Raw genomic sequence first — 21,509 nt, 5'->3', positions numbered from 1 at the left:
ATGCGAAGAGTTGACTCATTGGAAAAGACTCTGATGCTGGGAGGGATTGGGGGCAGGAGGAGAAGGGGACAACAGAGGATGAGATGGCTGGATGGCATCACCGACTCAATGGACATGAGTTTGAGTGAACTCCGGGAGTTGGTGATGGACAGGGAGGCCTGGCATGCTTCGGTCCATGGGATCGCAGAGTTGGACACGACTAAGCCACTGGACTGAACTGAACCCTGAGAAACCCTCCCAGGGGCTAATCCCTCCCAATCCTTCCCTGTATCCACTAGACATCCACTGGAGCGCTCCATGGCTCCCAGGGGACCAGAAGAGCACCATCCTTCTTGTTTGCTCCTTCACTGCTCTGCTTAGCCCTACATTTGACTCCTTCAAATTAGCCTCTCTTGCATCATCTCAAGTGTCCCCTGGAAGTGCTCCTGCCTCTTCTTGCCCTGCTCTTACATGCATCCTATCCTTCAAGGATGGACAGAGGAGTCCTGCTTGCTCCAGTGAAGCCCTTCTGACCACTCCAACCTACACAGGCCTCTTCACCAGACCGCCTGAAATACCTGAAGTAACCATGTGACTTCACTCAGTGACCACCCCCCGCCTTTGAGTAAAGGCACTTTGCCACATACTGTAGAAGGATGCCACTTTCCACTAGTCTGTTTAATATATGTATATGTATAATGGATTCACTTTGCTGCATAGCAGAAACCAACACAGCATTGTAAATCAACTATACTCCAAGAAAATTAATTTAAGAAAAGAAATCCACCAGAGTCTGTTTAAACACAGGAAAGGGGGGTTGATTACAAGGTACTTAGAGTCTCAAGTGACCTAACGTGGTAAAGGACTTTACCCAGCTCATGACCACAGGGGTGGGGACTCTCCCCGCCTCTGTCTCTGCCTCTCTGTTCTTTTCTCTTCCTGAACTGACCTCCTCTGCCCCTCTGATCAGATGGGGGAAACGTGGCTGCTCACAGCACCTGTCATGTCCAGCCACGTGAAAAGAATCTCCGCATTCCCAAGAGAGGATGATTGAACCAACAAGAGCTGGTGTCCCACTCTTGGCCCAACCGGCTTTGGGAGGAGAACAGGGCCACATTTTGCTAACATGACTGCCAGACTACCCTCTGACGTCATTCCTCGTAGCCCTGGGGATTGGTGGGTGGGCTGTTCTGAGAGAAGGGAGTTGTCATGAGCAGAGCAGATACCCAGAAGAGGCCTGTTATGTATATAAAACTGTGATGTGACCACGTGCTCATGAATTCCAGTTCCAAACTATGCTGCTGACCTACTCTGTGACTTCAAGCAAGTCCCTACCCTCGTGGGTGGCTGAAGGCTCTTCATTTATACTCAGCAGAGGGTGGGACTAAGTGTCTTACTGGGTTCCTTAACTCTCTTAGACTTTGGGCCAATTGTCCTCTTCAAATCTAGGTTTTCTCATTTGTGAAATGGGAGTAAATATATCCACCTCACAGAATTATTGTAAGAGAGTGGGCAGGAAAATATCTAACATGGGTGGGGTACAGAGATGCTCAACAAATGCTAGTGACTCTAGTGGATGTAAACGGTGGCGGCTGCCCAGTCCACACTGATATCCCTCAAGGGTCATGGCTGGGATGCCCTCGTGTGTTTGGGAGAATTGCTCCTCCCTCAGTTCGGAGCTGCCACCCTCTGACAGTGATTTGCAAGGCATGAGCATGGGTCCCAAATTGGATCATTCAACGTGCCTCTTGGGGGATTTTTTTCAAGTGCAGCTCTTTTGTCTCTGTTTGTAGAACTGTGAGAGATTGGGGCTTGCCAACAGCCAGGTCTCAACCTTGTGGAGAAAGTGGTCTGGGACAGTGATGCTGACATAAAGGGATGTTTGACTACTTGGTCCTGACGTCCCTAAATCCAGTTTCATCCTTGCCATGATTAATGCGCCAGTACACCCGCCTTGTTTTTCTTAAGTTAGTTTGACTTGGTATTCTGTCCTCTGCAACCAGTGGCTCCTGATCATGCCTTCTCCCTTCCCTTTCTAAGCCTCACTCTCCTTATCTGTAAAATGATGGGGCTGATGCCCCCTTGATCTCTGATGCTCTATTACTATGTTCATTAATTTATTCTTTCTATCAATTAATCAGTCAGTATCACTTGTGCATCTATTCTGTCCCTGACCCCATGTTCGACACAGACTATTGGTAAAGGAATAATTCCCATCCCCTGTTCTCAAGACTCACAGAGTTAGGCAGGGGAGGGAGTTAGGCAAGCATTTGAGTACTGAGTGAGGTAATGGCTTTGGGAAAGGGAAGCACAAACACTGTGGGGAAGTCAGAGAAGGAGACGTATCCCCATTTAGAAGGCTTCCTGGAGGAGGTGGCATGAGCTGAGTTTTTCAGAGAGGGGTGGATGTGGAGAGAGGAGGAAAGGCCCTCCAGGCAGAAGAACCTGGCTTGTAAGGGCCTAAAGGAGAATGGGAGAAAGTGGCTGCCTAAAGCCAGAGGGGAGGGGACATAGGAGTTGACCTTTTATTTGTATTTTCCACCCATTTAACTTCTGGGAGAACAAGAAAAAACTCCTTTTTTTTTTTTTTTAAGCTTGTAAAATCCCCAGGGTGAAGTCTTTGAACACGGATAAAAAGAAGTGACTTTAGACCACAGAAAAGCACTGGAATGAAGGATGCTTCCCCTAGTAAGCTGCTCCACTGATCCTTGGTACCATCATGAAAGCCATGCTCACAGCTGCATTTGGCCGCTGGTCCCAGAGCTGTTGGATCCATCTAAAAATAGGGAGGCCTGGAACCTACGGCCAAGCAGATGACAGAAGAGCAGCCCAGGCAGGCCTGGGAGGAGTGTAAACATCCCCACCTCGTAGGAAACATACTCATTACATTCTGAGCAACAGTGGTTCACAACGCACCCTGGAGAAAATATGCAGTTATTGTCTTAAACATGCCAAAGCCGTACTAATGACTGCGCACTTGCTCCAAAGCAGAAACTGTTCCAGATGCCGCTTCTTGCTTCTTGCCTCTAGGAGAGCCCTTCCTTCTTCCTGCCCAAGGTTCTGGACTCCTCCTTGGATTCTAGTCCTTAGGGAGACATAGGGTGGCCTGGGGTGGGCAAAGTGATTGCCCTTCTGGGTCTCATAAAAGCAGTCTAGGGGAATCTCTACAGACTGCTGTGGACATGGCCCCTGCCCACCCGGGGTAGGGTTGGGGGAGAAGGGCGCCCGGTGGGATGCTGGGCGCCAGCACTCCAGGTGACAGTGGGGTGGAGGTGTGCATGCTCAGTCAGTCACGTCCGATTCTGTGTGGGCCCGTGGACTGTAGCCCTCCAGGCTCCTCTGTCCGTGGGATTCTCCAGGCAAGAATAGTGAAGTGGGTTGCCATTTTCTCCTCCAGGGGATCTTCCTGACTCAGGGATCAAACCCACATCTCTTGCATTTCCTGTTTTATCAGGTGGATTCTTTACCACGGCACCACCTGAGAAGCAGTGGGGTGAGGGAGGCGGACGCTAAACTTAAGTATTTTCAGCTTCTGCATCTATGAGTAACGAGCCTATAGGGAAGCAGTAATTTGTAAACTCAAAGCCCCAGACACACCCAGTGACAGCTGCCCCTGGGGCCCTGGGCTTGGAACTGTCTCCTGGCTGGGTGACTCTGGGCAGTACCCCAACCTCTGCTAGTCTCCACTCCTTCATCTGTAAACACGATGGTTTTGGAAATTAATATTTTTCCTCTTGTTAATGAACTCACGCATGCTTATTATCTGTTTTTTTTTTAATTTAATCAATCCATCTTCGAATAGGTGATACATTCATATGATCTCAAGTTCAAAGAATACAAATGGAAAAGGGATAAAGTCTCCCTCTCTCACTCCTGCTTTATAACCACACTGTTTTTCTTCTGCCTATGGTAACTGCTATTGGTTTCTGGTGTATCAAATATGTAGAAATTTTAAAAAATTTTTACTGAATCATTAGCACATGTAAACACAGCAAAATGTATATGTCTTAAGAGCACAACTTGGCAAATAATGTTTATAGTTTTAATTTCTAAAAAATTAGAAAAAAAAAATCACCCCAATCTATTGTCTAGAGATAAAGCTTTTGATATTGTGGTACATTTTCTTCCCATTCTTTTTCCATGTATATACACATACACAAACATTGGTATTGTACTATGTAACTTTTACATGCTGTTTTTTATATTTAACATTATATCATAAATGTTTCCTCATGTCCTTAAAAAGTCCTCAAAAATGTTCTTCTTTCAGTACTTGCCGAATGTTTGCAGGAATAGACCCAACCTACTGCAAGACAGTAGGTTCAAATTTTCCCCTGTTATAAATAATACAGTGAATGACCATCCTTGAATAAACCTGACTTGTTGAGCACATCCCTCATGGTGAACTCCTAGCCAGGGGTATTACTGAATCAAATAGTGTGAACTGAGTACTGGAACTCAGGATAGAATGATGGCGATGGTCAGGCCTGGTTCACAGACCCACTGTGTTAGGGATGTCCTGTAAGACTCTTGGCTTAGTGCTGGACACAGACACAGAGTTCCAGAAGTGTGAGATAATGGCTCCTAGAGAGACCACAGGTCAATGCCTGATCCTCACCCCCTCCCAGGCCCTGCCCTCAAGGCCCTCCCTCCTGGAGCCCCCTGAGAGCCACAAAGAAGAGTCTCAGCCTTATCTGAGCTTTATTATTTTAATCACTGGAGCTTTGCCACGTAGTGGGCTGCTGAATGTTTAACAGCTGGATTTGGGGTATGGGGGGCCACAAAATAGAGGGGAGTAGGTTCTGATTTGTAGCGTTTGCCAATTTCTGGTGCAAAACCTCCCACCGTGGCCAATTTCAAACTACCAACAAGTCACTGAGGGCAGTGCTGGGAGGAGATTCGCTAACCTCACCAGCTGGCCGACCGGCTCCAGCACTCCAGTTCTAGTCTTTTCACCTGCCGTCTCCCTCTACTCCCTTTTGCTTAGCCCCTCCTCACTCATCCCCCACCCACTGGCTCATCCATGGTGACAGAGATGGAAGACTGTGGGAGCTGAGTGTGGTTAAAGAGCAAGAACATCCTCTCCCAGGTCTCTAAAGGAGAAACTGTGGCTCAGGGAGGCCAAGATGATGGCCCCAGCTCACCCAGCCGGGTGACGGTCCACAGGGTTATCTTCCCTGGTCCCTGCTTGGGGCCCTTCTCAGATGGGAGCCTGTGCTTCCTGCTATTGGAATACATTGGCTTTTATAACCACTCCTCTTCCTCTCTGGTGATTCCAGTGCCTGGATCCACAAGAGGTTGAATCCCAGGCCTTGCCTTCAAGGAACTGAGAGCCTGGTGGGTAAGCAGACATCTGTGAGTGTCTTGTATGATGTCTTGTATGATGCAATGAGGCGAGTGCTGTATGGAAGCTGGTCTTTTCAGTGGACTTGAGGCTGGGCTTCCAGCCTTCTTGCTTCTCTCTTTATATCAGTCTTTGTCCTTCCCTCTTTCCTAAGGGAATCTGTTTGTTTTCAGTATCCACTTTCTTCCCCACAGCAACCCTGCTGATAGGAAAGTGACTCATTCCCAGTTCTGGGGGTGGGTAGGTTCTGATTGCATGCATGCAGGCATGCTAAGTAGCCTCAGTCAAGTCCGACTCTTTGTGACTCTATGGACTGTAGCCCACTGGGCTCCTCTGTCCATGGGATTCTCCGGGCAAGAATACTGGAGTGGGTTGCCATGCCCTCCTCCAGGGGATATTCCCAATTCAGGGATCAAACCCACGTCTCTTATATCTTCTACATTGGCAGGCGGGTTCTTTACCACTAGCACCACCTAGGTACTGATTCAGTTCAGTTCAGTTCAGTTCAGTTGCTCAGTCGTGTCCGACTCTTTGCGACCCTATGAATTGCAGCACGCCAGGCCTCCGTGTCCATCACCAACTTCCAGAGTTCACTCAGACTCACGTCCATTGAGTCAGTGATGCCATCCAGCCATCTCATCCTCTGTCGTACTCTTCTCCTCCTGCCCCCAATACCTCCCAGCATCAGAGTCTTTTCCAATGAGTCAACTCTTCGCATGAGGTGGCCAAAGTACTGGAGTTTTAACTTTAGCATCATTCCTTCCAAAGAAATCCCAGGGCTGATCTCCTTCAGAATGGACTGGTTGGATCTTCTTGCAGGCCAAGGGACTCTCAAGGGTCTTCTCCAACACCACAGTTCAAAAGCATCAATTCTTCGGTGCTCAGCCTTCTTCACAGTCTAACTCTCACATCCATACATGACCACAGGAAAAACCATAGCCTTGACTAGATGGACCTTTTTCAGCAAAGTAATGTCTCTGCTTTTGAATATGCTATCTAGGTTGGACATAACTTTCCTTCCAAGGAGTAAGCATCTTTTAATTTCATGGCTGCAGTCACCATCTGCAGTGATTTGGGAGCCCAAAAAAATAAAGTCTGACACTGTTTCCACTGTTTCCCCATCTATTTCCCATGACTGTGAACTTCCTGATGTTCAAGCTGGTTTTAGAAAAGGAAGAGAAACCAGAGATCAAATTGCCAACATCCGCTGGATCATAGAAAAAGCAAGAGAGTTCCAGAAAAACATCTATTTCTGCTTTATTGACTATGCCAAAGCCTTTGACTGTGTGGATCACAATAAACTGTGGAAAATTCTGAAAGAGATGGGAATACCAGACCACCTGACCTGCCTCTTGAGAAATCTGTATGCAGGTCAGGAAGCAACAGTTAGAACTGGACATGGAACAACAGACTGGTTCCAAATAGGAAAAGGAGTACGTCAAGGCTGTATATTGTCACCCTGCTTATTTAACTTCTATGCAGAGTACATCATGAGATACGCTGGACTGGAAGAAACACAAGCTGGAATCAAGATTGCCAGGAAAAATATCAATAACCTCAGATATGCAGATGACACCACCTTTATGGCAGAAAGTGAAGAGGAACTCAAAAGCCTCTTGATGAAAGTGAAAGTGGAGAGTGAAAAAGTTGGTTTAAAGCTCAACATTCAGAAAACGAAGATCATGGCATCCAGTCCCATCACTTCATGGGAAATAGGTACTGATTAGTCCTAGTCAAACCTAGCATTCCTCTCTCCCGGTGATTGTATTAGGAGTGGGGAAGTGATCCAGTTCTGGCCAATGAGAGCTGAGGAGACATTGGGGTATGGGGAGGGGAGCTTTCCTCTCCTAAGAAAGAGGCATAGGATACTTGCAAATCACTGCTGTAGTTCTGGGTGCTATAATTATCCAATCACCAGCCTGATAATGAAGCCAACCCATGAGGGACAGCAGAGCCAAGAGAATCACAGAGGAGAGCCAGAGCCCTCACTGCATCCAGGGAGAAAACATATTTCCCTATAGCCTAGATCACTCTGAGTTGAGTTTTTCTGTACCTGTAGCCCAAAACATCCTAAATAATATCCTAAATGACAAAACCCTTCCGGTCTATCATCCACATTGCAAATGCAGTGGTTATTAGACAACAGGAATCTTATCACATCACTTCCTGATTCCAGTCCTCCCAGGCTCCTTTGGGGAGTTAGGATAAAGTCTTTGTTCAGTGTCACCTCTCCCAGACAGAATGTCAGTGCCTGAGGCTAGGATGGGGGGTCTCCATCACTGGCTCCCTGGTGCCCAGGGTAGAGTCCCGCACAGGCAGGTGCTAATAAATACCGTTGAATAAATGCAGAGAAGGAGGAGTTGGGGGTCAGAGACCTAGGCTCCATTTCTGGCTTTGCACTGACTTGCTTTGAGACTTTAGGCAAACCTCTTTCCTTCCTGGACCTCAATATACAAAACTGTGAAGAAGGCATATTGGACTAAAGCGGTAGTTTAAGAATGGGGATTAACAAATACCTCTCTGCTGCCCCATATGATAGCAGTTGTGCTTCTAATACCCACTGATGGATTAAAAATTAAAACGACTACAAAGCTTTGCCCTGTGGGTTTTTCTCAGTCACAGCAGCTTCCACATCCATTTGCAAAACATTCATACTTGTGTGTGAGACACATTGTGCATCCTCTTTACAGACAGCACAGGGTGCCACGTGGTTTCCAGATGCCTTGTTTTGGCTAAAGGGCCTCTGGATTGGGAATCATTGGCCCAGATCCTCTTCAGGCCCTGCGGGTTTATGTGTCTAACATGGGCCACGGGAGTTGTGCAACTTGCTCAGGCTCACATAGCAAATGAGCGGTGGAGTCTAACTTGCTCTTTTCCAGCCCAGGCTCCCTTGGCTCATCAGCTGGCCTGGCTGACAGCACTGCTCCCCGTCAGCTACCCTGGAAATGAGAAGCAGGGAGGCATGAGAACCCTGAAACTGCCTAGGTTGAGGGTGAGGAGGATGGCAGAACACTGACAGCCCCAAATGATATGGAACATACTTCAGATGCCAGGTGTGTGGTTTAGTAGTGGCTGGAATTACACCCTCAGGGCTGAGCCTGAATCAAGTCTGGACCCAGCCGAGGCAAGGATCGCGTGGGGGGTCTCAGCCCAGAGCCATGAAGCTGAGCAGAGAGGCTGCAAGGGCAGGAGGCAGGTTCCCAGCTGGAAATCAGGTGCCCGGATCTGTTGCCATTCCAGACACTTGTGATGGTTTGTTCATTCATTCAGTGAGGTAGTCAGTCAGTCACTCAGCAAAGCTCCCTGAGCTGGGCAGCTCTGTGGCCTGGCACAGGGTCCAAGGATGAATTGGGCACAGAGGAACACAGACGCAGAGCATGTCTGAAGGCTCAGTTGGGCCAGGGGCGCGGGCAGAAGGAGAAAGGAAGGGGAAACTGGGGAAGGTTTTCCGGAGGATAAAATGGTTATCTTCTAGTGCTAGTGCTTAATCGTTCAGTCGTGTCTGACTCTTTGCGACCCCATGGACTGTAGCCTGCCAGGCTCCTCTCGGCATGGGGATTCTCCAGGGAAGAATACTGGAGTGGGTTGCCATGCCCTACTCCTGGGGATCTTCCCAACCCAGGGACTGAACTCAGGTCTCATGCATTGCAGGCAAATTCTTTACCAACTGAACCACCAGGAAAGCCCCCAAGAATACTAGAGGGGGTAGCCTATCCCTTCTCCAGAAGAACTTCCTGACCCAGGAATCGAACCAGAGTCTCCTGCACTGCAGGCAGATTCTTTACCAGCTGAGCTACCAGGGAAGCCCTATCTTCTGTGAACTGTTCTCAGAGGACAAGGAGGGGTCCACTGGGCAGGCTGGGTGGAATCTTTCAGAGAGAAAGATGGACTTTCCTGTTAGTTAGGATCTTAGGAGATCAAGGGGCTGACTGGAGAAGTAAATGAGACTGCCTTTGTAGCCAAGCTGGCAAAGTGGTTTGCTCAATTTGGCCAACAAAGGCTCAGGGTGGGAGAGGACCTGGCACTCTGCAGACAGTGGGTCTGTAAAGAACACGTGTGTGCTCAGGGGGAAGCAGAGCGCAGGGAGACAGGGGAGACATAGGCACAGGGGCCTCGGGGGAGTCAGGTGGTGTGGCCGCCACCAGCCAGGTTAGGGACTCGGTCTGATACTTGAGCTGGTGGGGAGACGCCTACCATGTTCAACCGATGAGGCCCTTCTCTAGCAGCTGAGGATAGAAGGGGTCTGAGTGGAAGGTAGGGAGCCCAGCCAGGAGGCCACTGCAGTTGGCAGTGTGGGAGCTCATGTCAGCCTTAATGAGGACTGAGACAGAGGGACAAGAGAAGAAAGTGCTTGAGACAAACCTCAGAGAACTAATGGATCTCGGTGAGTGGAGGTGGTCAGAGAGGGAGAGAAAGGCGTAGAGGGGGATGGCCAGTTCCTGGATGTGTGACACAGCTGGGGTTTAAGGCGCTCTCTGAGATGGACACTGGAGGCCCCCTCTGCCCTGGCGAGGAGTAAGTGGGTATGAAGAGTCTGCTGCTTCCCCAGAACTGGAGCCTCGATTCACACAGCATCACATGCTAGGCCTTAGCTGCCTGGTCTCTTAGCCGCCGGCCCCTTCCCGCTTCAGTCCATCGGCTGTCACACTGATCTAAACAACGGATCCGACCTTGTCACTCCCCTGCTGGAAAATATTCCAGCCTTCCTGTTGTCTCTAGAAAGATGTAATCTCTGAAACCTGGCAAATAAAGTCATCTATAATCTGACTCCACCTACCTTCTCTGTCTCAGTACCCCGATGTTCTACACTAGCCACAGTAAACAATAATAGTAACAACAAAAAACAGTTCATAGTGTTTTTAGATAACAAACTTTTACTAAAAGACCAAGTGGTTTTTTTCATCATATTGTTGCTCTGCTTATTTTGATATGCTTTACAATATTTATTATTATTTGGTTCACAACTTTTGTCTTTTTCACAAAATTTTGTCAGAAAAATATATATTCTTCATCTTAGAAAAGCTGTTAGAGTCGTAGGTACCACTTACCAAGACCTATGTTCTATTAATAAACGTATTCAAAAGTTCGATGTTTTCACTAAAATAAGCAAATAATTAAAGCTTTATTGAAAATAATAATTTAAAAAAGTTAAAATAGCCAACAAGCAGTATTGATGTGTCAGGCAGTGTCCTAAGAATTTTACAGGTATTTAGCTCATCCAATTTTTTTAGCTTTTTATTTTATATTGGAGCACACAGTTGATTAACAATATTGTGCTAGTTTCAGGTATACAACAAAGTGATTCAGTTATACACATACATGTATCTATTCTTTTGCAAATTCTTTGCCCAATTAGGTTGTCATGAATATTGAGCTCATCTCATTTTTTGTAGAAAAATACTGAAAGTCTTGCACTTCCCAGAAGGGACTATATGCTCTCGTCTTTGCACCCGCGATTTTCTTGTCCCAGTACTTAGCCATCCTTCTGACCATTTGATTCACATTTATCCACTATCAACTTGTACCAGGCACTATACTAAGTGCCAGGGATTCCAATATGAGTGAGACACAGTACCCATAATGCGGGAGACAGACGCATGGAAATTCAATAAGTGCAGTGATGAGATGAGGTGGGGGCATAGAGAATGAGCCCTCATCCAGCCTGGGCCTGCTCCCCTGCAGCTGGACTTCCACCCTCTCCAGGAAGCCTTCTGGCTTTGCCAGGCTGGGTGGGCTCCCTTTTCTGTGCCCCTACCATCCCTTCTCTGCCCATATCACACACTGACCACCCTGTATGGGCAGTGGCTGCATGGCTGCCCTCTCCAGGGCATAGTGAAGGCAGAGGACAGTCTGGCTCATCACTGACCCAGCACCTAGGACAGTCTAGACACAGGTGCTTGGGATTTGCTGAATGAGAGTGCTTGAGGAATGAAGACGCAAGACAAGGGGCAACCTCCTCCTGGGTTCTTCTCTAATGCTCTCTCTCCAGAGTCAGGCCTGCTGCCCCTGTTCCATTCTCCGAGGCTGGTGCAGGCCACTCAGCCCAGAGAGTGTTGCAGAGTTCAGGCTCTGTGGGTAAGGGTGGGGCTGCTCCTTTCATCCCTGGTTCAGGAGCAGCCTGGTTAGAAAAGGCATCCCAGACTGGGCACCCAACATGCCCCCTCACCAGGCTGCAACTCTCTGCCCCTGACTCCTGAGGAAGGAGCAGTATCTTGGGCAGCTCTGGTGTTAGAGGTAAGAGGGAGGAGGCCCTGAAGCAGCCCTTGGGATCCCTGGGTGTCAGGGCTGGGGTGGGGGTGTCTCCAAGAATTCCTTGAGTTCCTAAGCCCCTTTTCAGCCTCTGGGCTATGGGTTCTGTGGCAGCTGTGATGGAGGCTTTAGGAATAAATGACTAGAGTGGTCTCAAACTAGGGTGCTGCTGCTGCTGCTAAGTCACTTCAGTTGTGTCCAACTCTGTGCAACCCCATAGATGGCAGCCCACCAGGCTTCCCCGTCCCTGGGATTCTCCAGGCAAGAACACTGGAGTGGGTTGCCATTTCCTTCTCTAATGCATGAAACTGAAAAGTGAAAGTGAAGTCATTCAGTTGTGTCTGACTCTTAGCGACCGCAGCCTACCAGGCTCCTCCATCCATGGGATTTGCCAGGCAAGAGTACTGGAATGGTTGCCAGTGACTTCTCCATCAAACTAGGGTATTTGAAGAATATCCTAGGAAGCCTTTCAGGGCCTAGTGACAGCTCAGGCTGGTCCTTTGGACCCTCACTGGGTTAACATAGCTCTTTTTCTCCAGAGCTCTGGAGAGGTAGTTGGGGGCCCTCTTAGGGTGGCTGTGAATCTTGGGGCAAGGACCCAAGATAACTTCCAGCCTCAGCCCTCTCTCCCAGGCAGAGTGGCTGGAAAGCTCTGGCCCCCACCCTCTGCTCCTTGCCTCGAAGCCCCTCTTGGCTCATGGTGCCTCTGCAGAGGTGGGGCTGGGGGCAGGGAGCCTTGGGGGCTGACGCTAACAGCTTTGGACAGGGTGGGAATTTCCACTCCTATCTAGCGAGCCATCAACACTGTGTGCCCTGACCTGGGCCTTTGGCCTCTAAAGGGCAGTGGGAAGGCCGGCCCCAGGGCCAATCCCTGGCCATTAATCCCTCCTGCCAGCCTGAATATCCACCCAGCATGGTCAGACAAAGGCCTGCCCAGCCCAGCCACTGTGTTCCTCCCGCCCCAGGGGCTCCACTCAGACGCTGGGCCGCCTGGAATCCAGGCCCATGAGAAAGGGGCTGCCTTCACTGGCCATCTTATGCCCGGATGCTCAGCCGCATCCCGTCCGGCCCAGGGCCTGTGAAAAGAGGGCCCAGCCACGCTGAAAACAAGGATTAGCCCTTGGGCCACCCCCTGACACCGGCCTGCTTGGCTCCGGGAAGCAGGCCCAAAGGAGGGGGCCAGGCAGACACAGAGAACTGGAAAAGTCTGGGTTCTCACCCCTTTGGCCCAGCTCCCTGCCTCCACTCTCCCCAAGAGTAGCACAGCCAACCACACATTCAGTATCACTTACTGAACATACACTATATGTCCCAGACTTTACACATGGACTGGAAAACTGATAATACAAGAAAATTTCAGTCTGCCAAGGGAGGTAGTAAGAGTCATTCTCCTACAACCTACTCCCGACCCCCGGAGGCTATGGTAGGGGTCTTTGGAGGGGGGCTTCAGCCCTAAGGGAAGGGGAGACAATGGCTTTGGTTTCCTGACTGAGAATAGCTGCAGCAATCTGCTGCATCTGGCTGAATACACGCAGGTGCTGAAACCATTTCTGTGGCTCTGCCTCTCTCCTGCCCTTCCTGGTTTAATACCAGAAATGCCAGGTGTGTAGTAGAAAATAAATCTCTTCTTTAAAAAGTCTATTACCAGGTGCCAGTGTGGGCCAGGCACTTTCATACATGATCTCATTTGAATCTCATAACAACACTGAGCAGGTCTATTATGGTCCCTCTTCGGCAGGTGAGGAAACTGAGGCTCAAACGAGCAATCGGCCCTGGACTCGGCTCTTGGAGCCAGGCTCCCTGCTGCTGCAGCTGCCTGTCTTGCCTTCCTCTTTGGTGAGCTGTTCACTGTGGCTGCACCATCTTATGTTCCCAAGGCCTGTGCCAGGCAGCCTGATGCAAGGTGGAGAAGGGACCGAGGTGGGGTCTCTTCGTGTGTAAACCAGGCTGATTCTTCACTTGTGGTGGGAGGGTGGTTGTCTCTAGATCTCTCTAGTGTCATCTTCTCCTTCCTCTCTGCTTCTCGGTCCTCTCTGCCTGTCTCTCTCAAAGTGGTTGGTAGTTGTCTGGGTGTCCATCTCTTCACTCTGTCTCCCCTGAGCACTGGCAAAGGACATGGCACAGAAGTGCTCGATCAATGATGTGGGTGAAACGGAGGCCACGAGAACTGAAGGAAGGACGGATTTGGATCCATGTGGAATCGACAGGACTTGCAGATTGCTCAGATATGGGGAGTGATGGGGGAGGGAGGAGCCTGAGATGATGCCCAATATTTCTGATCTGGGTGGTAAGGGGCAAGGGATCCATTGGCTGATATTTGGACTGCAGGATGGGGAGGATGATGGAGTTGGGGGTGCACTGGGTTGAGGGTTATGTTAAATGGACACTTGGATATGCTGACTTGGAGGTCAGGAGAGAGAGGCTAGGCACCAATTTTGCAGATGAAGTTGTGAGAGCTGGAAGGACTCTAGAGTAAATTATTTCAATAGTCTCAGCTTTAAAATATCATGGTATGATGGTGTGCTGGTGCACTGAACTCTTGGTTTAATCCCACCTGCCACCTACTAGCTTTGTGAAGTCAGGCAAGTCTTTTAACCTCTCAAAGCCTTAGTTTCCTTATCTGCAAAACAGGGATAATAACAGTACGACCTCACAAGGTATTCACATTTAAGTGAGCTAATGTATGTGTTTACCACATACACAATGCTCAGTAATGGTGGCTGTTATATTATCTGCTGAGATTGGAGCTGGGAGAGTGGGCTATTGAGCTTTGAGTTTGGAATCTGAAGCCCTAGGCCCTCTGGCTGCTGTAGCTAGCTTTGATCATCTGTACCCAGGGGCCCTCCACAGCAGCCGGAACTGGGGTGAGATACCTAGGGCTCCAAATTTAAGGAGGCACTGGCTCTTAAATGCTGACCCTGCACTTGTATCACCCTGAGAGTGAGCACTCCCTTAAATCTGGGCCACTTCCGTAGTCTTACCTAGTCTCAGCCCTGCCCCCTTGAACTTGCCTAGCTCTAAGACAGACAAGCCTCTTTAAGACAAGGCTCTTTTATCCCTTAGTTCCCTCCAAGCCATGTCTGGCTTTCCTGTCACTTTGGAAAAGTTTCCTGAAATAGGCTCAGGGTTGCATCTCTTTTGAACAGTGTGGTAGGTGGTGGTTATTTCCTACAGATAGATTTTAATAAAGAATAAGGGACCTCCTCATTACCACCTTCCCCAATGAGCTGTGAGTCTGGCATTTCTGGAGCTTTCCAGATGGAACTAGTGGTAAAGAACCCACCTGCCAATGCAGGAGACACAAGAGACCTGGGTTCAATCACTGGGCCTGGAAGATCCTCTGGAGAAGGGCACGGCAACCAACTCCAGAATTCTTGCCTGGAGAATCCTATGGACAGAGGAGCCTGGTGGGCTACAATCCAAAGGGTCCCAAAGAGTCGGACACAACTGAAGAGACAGCATGCACACACCCCGCCAGAACATTCCCCAGTGAGATGTGAGTCTGGCATTTTTGGGCCAGTAAGCAGCTCTCTTAGATTTCCAGTCTGTGGAAGCACTTGGGGGGGGGGGGGTGGTGTCTCTCTTTGAACCAGTAACCGCTTCTTGGAACTTTGGGCTGTGCATCTGTGTTCTGTGGATCTTCCCAGGGTGCATGACATGAGGGTGTGAAAAAGGGAGCCTTTTTCCCTAGAACAGAAGATGCATGGAGAAGAGGCAGCCAGAAGGCAATTCCAAATTACAGATTTTCTAGGGGGCTCTTGATTTAAAGTAATCAGTTCTCCGGTTCCCAAATCTGCTGGCTGGATCGCTTTTTTTCACAATTTTGTTTTTTCAAAGGTTCCTGGCCTGGATGGGACAAGGTTGTGGGGGAAAGAGCAGAGAGAGGAGACGCTAACCCTGGAGCCAGGAAATATCCTCCCCTGACAAAGCCTGCCTCCTGCTCTTCCCTTCCCCCCAGCCTACCTTTCTCCACTGTCTAATGTCCTGGGGTGGGTCTGACACCTCTTTGACCAGCACAGCATTAGGATGCTGAGGGTTGGCAAGTTGGCTCTGGGCGGCTCTCATCTCTGCCCCAGCTGGGATTGGAAGGACTAGGAGGGGTACTAGGAGAAACGGACAGAGGGGACAGGACTTAGCTGAGAGAAGTAGGATGGGCAGGGGGCCCAGAGAATGCTCTGAATGGATGGATTTGTGATTGGCATTGACCCAAAGCGGTGGAGGTTGAGGGAAGAGTGGAAAGGGAAGGGGGCTGACTGAGTCTGGTGTGATGGGCCTGGACCAGGGGCTGACCCAATGGAGATGGAGAGGGATGAGGCTGGGTCTGGGAAAGACTGACCCAATGGAGATGGAGAGGGATGAGGCTGGGTCTGGGAAAGACTGACCCAAAGGGACGGAGCCAAGGGAGGGCTGAACGGCTGGGGATGTGGGAGAGAACCGTCAACCTTGTAAGAGGATTGGGAAGGCAAATTAGAGGGGGAGGCGCTGGCCAGCGGAGAAGGTCCGAGCCCTCGCCCCTGGCTGGGGGCACAGAGGGAGGGGGCCGTGTCCATATAAGGCAGGTCAGTGGCCCGGGTCTCTCCGAGAACGCGGGCAGCCCGCCGCATTCCCATGACTGGGCGCAGCGACATGGAGCCGCCCGCAGCTTTCTCGGGCTTTCCGGCCCCGCCCTCGGTCGCGCCGTCGGGGCCGCCGCCGTCGCCGCTCGCCGGAGCCGAGCCCGGGCCGGAGCCCGAGGAGGCGGCGGCGGGCCGCGGGGAGCCGGAGCCCGCGCCGGCGCCCGGGCCGGGCCGGCGGCGGCGGCGGCCCCTGCAGCGCGGGAAGCCGCCCTACTCATACATCGCGCTCATCGCCATGGCGCTGGCGCACGCCCCGGGCCGCCGCCTCACGCTGGCCGCCATCTACCGCTTCATCACCGAGCGCTTCGCCTTCTACCGCGACAGCCCGCGCAAGTGGCAGAACAGCATCCGCCACAACCTCACGCTCAACGACTGCTTCGTCAAGGTGCCCCGCGAGCCGGGCAACCCGGGCAAGGGCAACTACTGGACGCTCGACCCGGCGGCCGCCGACATGTTCGACAACGGCAGCTTCCTGCGGCGCCGCAAGCGCTTCAAGCGCGCTGAGCTGCCCGTGCTCCCGGCCCCGCCGCCAGCCGCCGGCCCGCCGCCCTTCCCCTACGCGCCCTACGCGCCCGGCCCCGGGCCCGCGCTGCTCGCGCCCCCGCCCCCAGCCGGCCCCGGCTCCGCGCCTCCCGCGCGCCTCTTCAGCGTCGACAGCCTGGTGAGCCTGCCGCCCGAGCTGGCGGGGCTGGGCGCCCCCGAGCCGCCCTGCTGCGCGGCCCCCGACGCCGCCTTCTCGCCCTGCACCGCCTCCCCGCCGCTCTACTCACCGCCGCCCGACCGCCTGGGGCTGCCCGCGACGCGCCCCGGCCCCGGCCCGCTGCCAGCCGAGCCGCTGCTGGCCTTGGCAGGGCCGGGAACAGCGCTCGGCCCCCTCGGCCCGGGGGAGGCTTACCTGCGGCCGCCGGGCTACGCGCCTGGGTTGGAGCGCTATCTGTGAGCCCCCTTCCCATCGGCGGGGGGCGGCCCGGGCCCCTGTTCCCCAGGAAGGGGCGCTGCCTGGGAGCCCCAGTCTCTGTCCCCGTGCCTTAGAGCGCACCTGGAGCTCCCCAGCTCTGCTTCGTGGACTTGAGCACACCTGTTTCACCCGCCGCTGTCCCTCATCCCTGGGGAACCTCGCACCATTTCTCCACTGGACTTAACTCCCCATCCCCCATTCCGAATTGTAAGGCCCGCATGTCTTCTCCCTCCACTGTGAGCTCTCATCTGTGCACGCCCCCGACCTCTGCACTGTTTTGGGTCCCATGTCTGAGGATCTGGAGAACCACCTGTGAACCCCCATCTCGAATTTCTGGTGAATTTCAAGCCTTTGGAAGTCAGACCTTCGATCTCAAACCGCCTCCCAACTGGTCTTTAACCTCCCCTGGGTGTTTTGTTTTTTGTTTTTTTTTTTTTTTTGTTTTTGGTTTTTAATAACACATTAGAGGCCAGACTCCTTGGTCTGTGACTCCCTGGCTGTTGTCCCTTCATTCCCCCCACAAGCTTGTCCCCCACTCCCACTTACCTGTCTGCTCTATTTCCTACTGAGAGAGCACTCCCCTTTGACACAGACTGGAACCTGGCTGAGCTCCTCCAGACCCCAGGACAGCTCTTCATTTCTGAGACAAGTAACACCTTGACTTCAGGAGGAGTTAGTGGGCTGCCCCATCATCTGAAAAACTTGAGACTTACTATATTATTATTTTTAATTAAAACTAGTTTAATTAAAAAGAAGAAACTTTCCTCTGGGCTTGGTGTGCTGGCTGGTGATTTGGGGAAGTGGTCTGGGGAGACAGTAGGGGAGTTCTGTTCAGGATCTTGGGTTGCCGCATGGGGTGAGCCCCTTGTGAGTTACCAGGCAAAAGTTCATGAAGTAGGATTAGGATGTGATTCAGCCATAGCTGTGCTCATAGTAGGCCTGATGAAATGCCATCCATCACCTGCTGCAGAAGCTGGTAGAGATGGGGCATGCAGGTGAGTATATTTGACCAGTGGGTTTGTCTGCTGTGTGGGATTAGTCCCAGCTCTCATAAATAAGGGAGCAATGACTACTCCTCCAAAAAGCACTCACAGAATGTGCCAAGCACTGAGAATATAATCACTAAACAAATGGGCAAGATCCATGCTTTGAGCTTATGAGTTAGTAAGGAAGAGACATTATCAATCAGTTCTCGGAGAAATGAGACAAGTACCCTACAGCCTTCCACTCAAACTGTGGTCCAGGTACCTAGGAGCTTGGTAGAAATGCAGAATCTTAACTCAGACCCACTGAATCATCGGTTTCCACAATTTAACAAAATTCCAGGGTGATTAGAATGCACAGTATTCTGGAGTAAAGGAACCCTGTGAAGGCTGGGGCTCAGTTTAAAGGGCTACTCCCTACTTTAAGGAGTGGGACCAGGCTGCAGAACCAAACATGCCCTGCTGAACTTCTGGAGCTGCATTCTGCACCCTGTCTTAACTCCCCTGCTGAAATGGGAGCTGGAGCAGCAGAGACTTGAGCTGATTCATGAGTGTCCCCAGCACCAAGGACAGGGCAGCACTGAGCATTCAGAAGTTGCAGGAGAGGGAAGGAGTTGGCCTTTGACCCTACCCTGCTTCCTGGTGCTGATCCAAACGCTAAGCATCAGGCTTTTCCCAGCTCCTTTGCCCCAGGGCTCTCAGTCTACTGGGGCTTGAATTAGGTGTGGGGAAGGGCGGGGGAGGGGATCAGTGTGTCTGAGCCCAGGGTGAACGTGATTTGCATGTTGGACGTGCCTGATACAAGAGTTTAAAGCTCTTGGGGCAGCGATGGAGGGTGAGCACAGAGACTAAGCAGCTCATAGAGGAGAAAGGTTCAGGAAATCCGAGAAGGCAGGGAAGGCCCTCTTTGGGGATAGGGCAGTAGGTATGCAGAGTCTGGCATGAAATGCTCTGGACAGACCCTGCTCCCTCATCTATTAACCCCTTTGGGCAAGTCAGATTTAATTTGCCTGATGCATAACAGCCCTTCACTTAATATTTGATGACTGACTGAATGAATGAATCCCTAGCCTCTAATATTGTGCCTGACTTACTGAATAATGATTGGGTTGACAGTACTTTGGCACCTTCTTACCCATTCTCACTTGCAGTCCTCGCACTGATCTGCAGTAGAGCTGAAAGACGTAGAGGTGGAGACTAAGTCCCCATTGGTCCAATGAGAAAATCGCCCCTCCCTGCAGCCAAACAGGTAGGGAAGATCCCGCCCTCAGTTCTCTAAGGAGTAGAGCACCGCGGAGATCAAAATGCATAGTTGCTTCTGCTCCAAATGGTGTTACAGTCCTCCTGCCTCACAGAACTTCATGATAAATTCCTTCCAAATCCAAGAAATTTCCACAGACAGGAAGAAGAGGATCCTTCTTACTTGGCTGAAGTCGGGAAGTGCTTCTTGAATTCTGAATTCAAATCTTGTTTGCCATACAAGTCTCTGTCCCTGGGATCTTGAAATAGTGGGGACGAGATGAGAAATGTCTGAATGGAAACACCAGAAAGGTAAATACTGAATTAGAAAGTCAGAAAGATTTTATTTTTAAAATGCTTCTTTAATTTTCCTTTATTCAACATCAGGGAGGGCTGACTGTGTGCCAGACCTTGTGCTGGGCTCTGAGACCAATAAGGATACAAACATGAGAGTGTTTATGCCCTTACAGAGTTCATTGTCTGGAAAGAGTTCATGTCATAGAGCATCCTAAGAATTTTGACACTTTGGGAGGTGTTGAAAAAACAAAGCAAAAGCCCTAATTCAATTCTGTCTTTATAGCACCAAACACTATTTTTTCTAGAAGTGAGATTTCAATATTATTTCCTCTACTTTTTAGAGGAAATAATTTGAATAATCTTCAGAAATGTTAAGCAAATACTTATCCCTTCATTCTTATAGAAAACTTGATATCATCTTTACTCTGAAGATACATTTTTAACACTTGAGTTTTGTTTTTATTAAATTGAAACAATCATATAACCTAGCAAGTCAAATAGCAATCAAAGACCTTAGGACCTGTGCTTTGTTTCTTAGAAGCATCTATTTTCAGTTCATATTTGTCTCTTTTGGATCTGCTTTCCTATTTCCATGCTTATACTATTCTCTCTTAAAACAGAAATGATTAACTTCCTATTATGATAGATGATCATTTACCTCTAAATCTCTCTCTTCCCAACTCCGCCTGAAATTACCAACGTTTGGTTAAATTAGCTTCTAGGATTTACATTACTTCTTCTTGTTTAGTCACTAAGTTGTGTCTGACTATAGCCCAACAGGTTCCACTGTCCGTGAGATTCTCCAGGCAAGAATACTGGAGTGGGTTGTCATTTCCTTCTTCAGGGTATCTTCCCAACCCAGGGACTGAACCTGCATCCTGCATTAGCAGGCAAATCCTTTACCACTGAGTCAACAAGGAAGCTCTTTTACACGACTATTGCCATATAAATTTTGTTCTCCAATAAGTTGCTAGTGTACCATGACTACTCTTCCTTTTTTTTTTTCCTTTTGGTGCAACTTTGAATTTTCCTGGAGTTATTGCCTCATTTTTGTTTTCATTTGCTTAGCTTTATACCTGCGGCTAAATCTTCCCATATCTTCCAATAGCATGGTTTTTCATGAATCAAACTTATCAGGAAATCTGTCATCACTTTTGGTCATGTTTTTCCTTTCCCGGGGGCATCTCTCCCAGAGCCTTCTGTCCTCCAGCTTCAGACTGGGCTGATTGTGCTACATGTCTGCTGCCCAGATGTGGCCCTGAAATTTCCCTTTACTGTTTTCCTTGGAATTCCCTCCATCTCTATCCTTTGTTGGATCCTGTGCTCCTGGGATTCCAATCTTCCCTTGTGGTTTATTTCTTTGTTTCAGTCGAGGTCAATTTGGGGGAAAATTTTGCATTATCTGAAATTAAGATGATTATTTTAGCATGAGAAGCTAAGTGTGCCCTTTGACAATTAAATGATTGTGTCAAAGCTGTGTTCTGTAGACTTTATTTACGGGTGGCTGAGAACAAGGGGAATGGGAGACTGTTTCTTGGGTTCAGTACATACTTCCCGCCTACCCTACCTATCTACTGGGAAACTTGGGAGGCTCAGTGTTATAGAAATGAAGGATGCTTGTTTGGGTAGGAGAGTTAAGCTAGGGGAACGGTTAGTTCCTTATAGGAATAAGGAGTTACTCATAGGTGAGCTGAAAGGGGTTGCTTCCTGACTTAGGGGGATTTGGAGCCCCCTGAAAGAATGACTTTGGGCCCTTGATGGTGCTGAGCTGCTTAGAGGGCCTGTGGGATTCAGCTCAAGAAAGTGGCCACTGTCACTCTGGCAGGTAGAAAATTGAGTACCTA

At 50.0% G+C, this 21,509-nt stretch overlaps 1 protein-coding gene and 1 long non-coding RNA gene across 2 annotated transcripts; both read left to right on the top strand.

Moving 5' to 3' along the window:
* The first annotated feature begins 16,180 nt into the window (after window positions 1–16,180).
* FOXE3 (forkhead box E3) lies at window positions 16,181–17,916 on the top strand. Its single transcript, XM_055585965.1, has one exon. It carries the CDS (start codon window positions 16,181–16,183, stop codon window positions 17,126–17,128), a length of 948 nt encoding a protein of 315 aa, XP_055441940.1. The 3' UTR covers window positions 17,129–17,916.
* Window positions 17,917–19,637: 1,721 nt separating this feature from the next.
* Window positions 19,638–21,142, top strand: LOC129655486 (uncharacterized). The gene is made up of 2 exons (XR_008716023.1): window positions 19,638–19,680; window positions 20,438–21,142. It is a non-coding gene; the product is annotated as an uncharacterized LOC129655486 (long non-coding RNA).
* Window positions 21,143–21,509: the final 367 nt, after the last annotated feature.

The sequence above is a fragment of the Bubalus kerabau genome, chromosome 6, assembly GCF_029407905.1.
Source record: "Bubalus kerabau isolate K-KA32 ecotype Philippines breed swamp buffalo chromosome 6, PCC_UOA_SB_1v2, whole genome shotgun sequence".
Lineage (NCBI taxonomy): Eukaryota > Metazoa > Chordata > Mammalia > Artiodactyla > Bovidae > Bubalus > Bubalus kerabau.
Note: the sequence above shows the minus strand (reverse complement) of the source record. Positions and strands in the feature narration are given on the sequence as shown.

Excerpts from the sequence above, each read along its gene's own strand:
- FOXE3 (XM_055585965.1), top strand. The coding sequence starts at position 16,181 with ATGACTGGGCGCAGCGACATGGAGCCGCCCGCAGCTTTCTCGGGCTTT.